The 6,707-nt window shown below is 34.8% G+C and overlaps 1 protein-coding gene across 1 annotated transcript; it reads right to left on the reverse strand.

The window, feature by feature from the left end:
• Positions 1–3,789: 3,789 nt before the first annotated feature.
• On the reverse strand, positions 3,790–4,737 carry LOC118026468 (olfactory receptor 2M3-like). The gene has a single exon (XM_035029324.1). It carries the CDS (start codon positions 4,735–4,737, stop codon positions 3,790–3,792), a length of 948 nt encoding a protein of 315 aa, XP_034885215.1.
• Positions 4,738–6,707: the final 1,970 nt, after the last annotated feature.

Here is a 6,707-nt window from a genome sequence, read left to right on the forward strand (position 1 = left end):
TATTTCTCTGATGCCAAGTGATGTTGAACATTTTTTTCATGTGTCTGTTGGCCATTTGTATGTTTTCTTTGAAGAAATGTCTGTTCATGTCTTTTGCCCATATCTTGACTGTATTTTTTGTTTTTTGGGAGTTGAGTTTGATAAATTCTTTATAGATTTTAGCCTCTTATCTGATAAGATATTTGCAAATATCTGCCCACATTCCATAGGTTGTCTACATTTACTAAGATGTTCATATGCTCCTTTTTATTTTAATTTCTTCTCACCAACTAAATACAGCTGTCTTTTACATCCAGAATGTATGCCAACTCTAGACAATGTATCTCTTGAAAATCACCAGTAAACTCTTTTTGTATCACTTACCTCCATGCATCATTGCCTGACTGAAAGCCTCCAATAAGCAGTTACAGAATTGATATAAAAAAGGGTGAGGGAAGGAAAAAGGGAGCAAATGAAGTAAGAAAACCAATCACCATAAGAAATCATTTCAGCGGACATAGAATTAAAGGAAGTCATTGATATTTAAATCATTTAGTTAATATATATGTTCAATGATGAGAAAAGATATTTTACCCAGTATACAAAAGTGATTTTCTAACAAAACCAAAGTATGGAAATCATTAGAAGCAATATGGTGTGGTCCAACCATATTTTTACTTCCCAAATATCTGTAAGTGAAAAAAGTGGGTAGGTCATCCCATTTATTGACAAGGGCTTTGGGGAAATAGTACCTAAATATCTAGTAATGACTGAAATAGCCATGAAGAATTGTAATATTTCTGTATTTATTTATTTTATTTTTTTAAAGATTTATATTTATTTGACAGAGAAAGCAAGAGAGCACAAGCAGGGGGAGCAGCAGAAGGAGAGGGAGAAGTAGACTCCCCACTGAGCAGGGAGCCTGATGTGGGGCTCAGTCCCAGGACCCTGAGATCATGGCCTGAACTGAAGGCAGACGCTTAACCAACTGAACCACCCAGGCACCCCAAGATTTCTGTATTTTTTAATTGGAAAAAGAGTCAAAACCAATTACTGCCAGATGCACAGATTTTATTATTTAGGAATTATGAGTTACACAATGTAAATATGAAATTGATGATAAAGGTAGATGTTTATGTAGTATTTCTTTAACCCTTCTATAATTGATCATATATATTCTTTAAACTTTTTCTCCTTTCTTTACTTGTGTATCAATATTTGACTGCTGATTATTAAAGATAACATTTTAACTTGGAACATATTTGTTCAAAGCTACATAAAATTATACATCTAGATGAGTAAGGTTAAAGTGCCTTCATGAAAGAATAAAGCAACTCACAGTTCCACCAAGGAACAAAAAACACTTACCTTTCCACAATACTGCATACACATTTTACAAGAAAAACTAAGGCATAAAAATGTTACCTTTAAACTCTGTGTAAATTAGAAATCTACATGATGCTCATGAGGATTTTACTGTAATGGAAACCTCCAACTCATATCCCTACCAAACTTTGTAGGGTTAGTCTGAATACACAAAATTTTATTTATTTACTTTTTTAGTCTTAGGAGAATGTATGGTTATAGATCGTATTATATTCTTCCTAGTAGCCTTGTTTGTATTTTTTAATTTTAATTTAATTTTTATTATGTTCAATTAGCCAACATATAATACATCATTAGTTTTTGATGCAGTGTTCAACAATTCATTAGTTGCCTTGTTTTTAAATAAAAATAAATAAAACATTAGTGGGAAAAATGAAGTGATAAATGGTACTCTGGATAATCACCCTTAATATCTTCCCAATTTACAGTAGATAGAGTACCCCTTTCCTGCCCTATCTTTAACTAACTCCCAAATCAGTTAATGATATGTGATGTGAAATATTTCCTTAATAATAGCAAATGTGTATTTGAGGGAAATGTATATACTAAACACATTAAAGAGAAAAAGCTGCCCTCCTCACTACAGACTTGATGCACAGCCAATGCATTGCAGACTAGTGGGAGTTGCAGTCAAGGACTCAGGACTCATTGGCTGGTCATGCTCTTATATATTTCCTTTCCTAGCTGTGGTGGCACTTTAATTGCTAATTCTATTTATCAGAGGTCCTCTTCAGGTGGCTCTTCCAAGACCTCCTTACAGCAGGGAAAAGGGGAAAAACTTTAAGACAATTTTCCCTACTCTGACTCAACACCAGGTACTTTTCCATTCTTAGCCTTTTATTCTTACCACACACACCCCTACCCTGGACTCCATAAAAGAATTACTAAAAGTTAAATAATTTGGTCAATCATTAGGACATAATCAAAGTTCTCACATCACTGACAGGAAGAGTTATTGTAACTACCTTATTTTGCCTTTTATAAATAAGAGTGAAAGTTTTGTGGGTGTGTGTGGTAGACAGAATCCTAAACTTTCCCCATGATTTATTTCTCCTGGCATTGCCCCTATGATTACGTTATTCTATAAGGAGAGAGTGAAGTGAGTGTACCAATGTAAGTAAGATCCCAAATCAAATGACTTCAAGTTATCTAAGGTAGCTTATCTTGAGTTGCTTGTCTTAACCAGTTGGTAGACCTTTAAAAGAGGACTTAGGCTTTTCCTTAGGTGACAGACTCTCCTGCTGGCCTTGAAGAAGTAAGATAATGAGTTTTTCACGTGCAGAGAAATGAATTATTTCAACAGCCGTATGAGCTTGAAAGATGACCCTGAGCCTTAGATGTAACTGCAGCCTCAGCCAACACCTGGATTGCCACCTTGTGGTACCTTAAGCAGAATACTCAGGTTAGCCATGCCAGAATTCCTACCTATATATATTGGGACTTTATAAACAGTTATTATTTAGAGCTGCTGAGTTTGTGTTCATTTGTTATGCACAAGGAAAAGTAATTCAGTTTCAAAACAACAGAGTTTGAAGAAAAGAGTTAAAATTCAGATAGTGGCTGTTGCTCATAAAACAAAAAGAATCCCCAGAATTCTGCTACATTTCATATCAATATAATTATTACACTATCTATAGTGATGTCACACATGACACATGATTTATAAAAAACTATCCAGACTTCAGAAAACCTAAACTTTTATATTTATAAAATTGATCACTTTTCCATATAATTATAGTACACACCCTTATAATGATCAAGACATTTAAGCATGAAAAGATCAGACTTTGAGGAATCACATTTCAGTCTCCCATGTAAAAGACTGATGTCTACGGAAAAGTAGGAGTTCCCTAATCCTCTGATATCCTGAAGGAGGACAATGTCCATTACAAGATAGACTCAATATGCCTAATGATCAATCTGATGATCTTTTCTCTATCTAGATAAAGTATATCAATTTTTATAATAATCTTATAAATCTATAACTTGGTATATAATTAAGTTAGTGTTTCACTTTAACAAACTGATCTAAACAAGGTATGATATTGGACTCTGGAGAATGTTTTGATTGGCCAAATGTAAAACTACCATATATTTAAAAAAGTTTATCAGTGCCCTGTTTGTATTATGTGGTATTGTGACTGGAAATATCTCTCTGTTGTTAACTGGTATTGCAAAAGACAGACTATACATTGTGCATATTATCTTACAGCAAATATTTACTTATAGCCAAACTTTGAAGTTTCCATAACAAAAGAAATATAATATTTGAACAAAAAAGCATGCTGACAGTTTTTCCCTTTCTAAATCTTGTGTACGTCTTTATAAAACTTTTGATACAAGGATAGGTAAACATTGGGAGCTGAACTGTACCAGCTGAATAGATCAATTTCAGCATAAAGCAAAGAAGACAGAAAAAAGTTATTAGGCAATTTGCTCTCCAGACTTGCTCTTCCCCAACACCTTCACGAATGCTCTGGCCACTTCCTTGTTGCGGAGGCTGTAGATGAGGGGATTCAGCATGGGAGTAAGGATGGTATAGAAGGCTGACACCATCTTGTCCTGGGTGGGGGAACGATCAGAAACAGGCCGCATGTATACAAACATGGCTGCTCCATAGTACATTCCTACCACCATGAGGTGGGAAGAACAGGTGGCAAAAGCTTTTTGGCAACCCTCCCCAGACCCCATGTGAATGACAGCCACAATAACACAAACATAGGAAGCAATGATTACTGCTACAGGAAAGAGAAGCATAATTACACAGCAAATAAACATTAACCTTTCAAATAGCAATGTATTAGTGCATGAGAGAGTGAGAAGGGCAGGGACATCACAGAAAAAGTGGGGTATTTCTCGGGCACCACAATATGGGAAAGACAGTGCAACTGCAATGACAATTATACCATCAAGAAAGCCAACAATCCAGGAAGAAACAATCATAACACAACAGATTTTCTGGTTCATGAAAACTGAGTATCGTAATGGGTGACAAATGGCAACATAACGGTCATAGGCCATTGTAGCCAACAGGAAACATTCTGCTCCAAGCAGGGACACATATAAGAATATCTGGGCTCCACAACCAGCCAGAGAGATGGACTTCCTGCCAGACAAGTAATTGAAAGCCATCTTGGGTACAGTGGTGCAGATGAGCATGAGGTCCATGAGGGACAGTTGGCTGAGGAGGAAGTACATGGCTGTGTGAAGCTGGGTGTCCAGGTAGATGAGGAGAATCATGACAGTGTTTCCAATGAAGGCCACTGTGAAGACACCCAAGACCAGAGAGAAGAGGAAGATGTGGGTGAGGCTGTGATTGAAGATTCCCAGTAGGATGAAGTCTGAGTTGAAGGTCTGATTCTCCCATGCCATGATAAATGTATTCACTGTAGAGAATATAACATGTGAAGAGTGGTCAAGACTGTCATGGAAATATCAAGGACTTCTAGCTTAAATCACCACACTTACATGTCTACATATGGAAAAAGTATTTCTCTGAGCATATATTTTTATTTATAAACTAGAAATATTAAAGTTTATTGTTGGCTTGATGTGATTTTAAAAAAATAAATGTAGATAACACACATAGTACATTTTATCATTAGAACATAAGAGGTTTCCCAAGACACATATAATCTAATTTTAGCAGCTAGTCAACTCAACTGTGTAATGTGGCTTATCACTTCAGAAATACACTAAGTGTCACAAGAAGGCTCATGAATTGCTGGGAATTCAATGAGATTTTTCACTGAACATAACATATCACTCTATGATACTAATACAGATTATGTCTACCAAGGTGTAGAAGGAATCATGTACTAGTGGAAATGAGATTATTCAAACACCAAGTAAACAGAAGACATTGAGAAATCATCAGTTAGAAGTACCTTAAGTAATACTTATTGCTAATAATGGTAAGTTGTAGTGGAAATAGTACCTCACCAATATGCCCATCTCTTACTCCCTCTCTTGGAATCTGATGTACCCATGAGATATTCTGGTATGGGTCGTTTTACTGGAGAAGTAGGTGAGGGTATAGTGAAAATGCCTACTTCAAAAGGCTCAAACATTATTTTTTTGTGTAATCTTAGATAATTAATTTCTCCAAGCCTCATTTTCCACTCTGTAAATTTTAGTATTTGTGAATATTAACATTGCAGGGTGGTATTAAGACAAATGAGATCACATTTATAATGTACAAACATAATTTTGGATATACTTTGTAACACATTTTAAAAATAAATACTATTGAAGAAAAGAGGGTTGGCTCCTCCTTTATCTTTAGACTATTTTCCTATGTATAAAATTAATCTCTCTCATTTCCTTAGCAAGAGTCTTGCAAGGGATTTCTTCACCTACACAGCAGCATATTTTTGATTTCCTACTTTCACAATCATTTTTTTTTTATTCTCTTGTTACTCTCTTCAATGATCAAGGCACTGGCTTCCTTTCTTTCTATTTGCATGGGCCTTCCCATCTCTGAGAGTCATTTAGAGAAGTGTGCTTGATGTTTCAGTTTGAGGTTTTGGAAAATGAAAAATGTCCATGTGGTTCTGCCAAATTTACTAAAAGTTTATATTTTGACAAAACCTGTAATTTAAAACATGATTTTACTATCATTTTTACTATTTACATATTTACTATTTACAATTTTACTATTTAGAATTTTACTATTGTTTTATCTGTTTTGTAATATTTTTAACGATAAGTAAAACTTTAATAACTTGGGGTGTGGTTTAGGACTTAAGGTTTAATGGTCCTTTATTTTTTTATTTTTTTAAAGATTTTATTTATTTGTTTATTTGAGAGAAAGAGACAGAGATAGTGAGAGAGAGCATGAGCAGGGAGGAGAGGGAGAAGCAGGCTGCCTGCTGAGCAAGGAGCCCTAAGCAGGCCTGATCCCAGGATCCTGGAATTGTGACCTGTGCCTAAGGGGGACGCTTAACCAACTGAGCCACTCAGGCGCCCCTAAAAGGGCCTTTTTGGTTTTAAAATATGTTAAGTAGTAATGAATATGTTATCATGCAAATAACTGTGAAAAATGTTTGAAATTAAGATCATTTATTTTTCAATGCACTCAAAACTATTTTAACCAATGTATATATACTTCTCTAACATGGAAGGAATGTATACATTATATATATAATATTGTATGTTACATAAAATATTGTATGTTACATCTGATTACAACATATTCCATGCGGCTAAATTATTTTTTTGCTTTGTTTTGCTTTTTGCTGCTAAATTATTCATGAAAACTTGTCCTACCATTATTTTTATGGATGAACAAATTATATAAAATGTTTTAAGTGAATTACTAATGAAATAAATGTCTATGGCAT

Source organism: Mirounga leonina, unplaced genomic scaffold, assembly GCF_011800145.1.
Source record: "Mirounga leonina isolate KUSES-001 unplaced genomic scaffold, KU_Mleo_1.0 Mir_239, whole genome shotgun sequence".
Lineage (NCBI taxonomy): Eukaryota > Metazoa > Chordata > Mammalia > Carnivora > Phocidae > Mirounga > Mirounga leonina.

What these genes read in the sequence shown, in the direction of transcription:
- LOC118026468 (XM_035029324.1), bottom strand. Translation starts at nt 4,737, where the DNA reads ATGGCATGGGAGAATCAGACCTTCAACTCAGACTTCATCCTACTGGGA.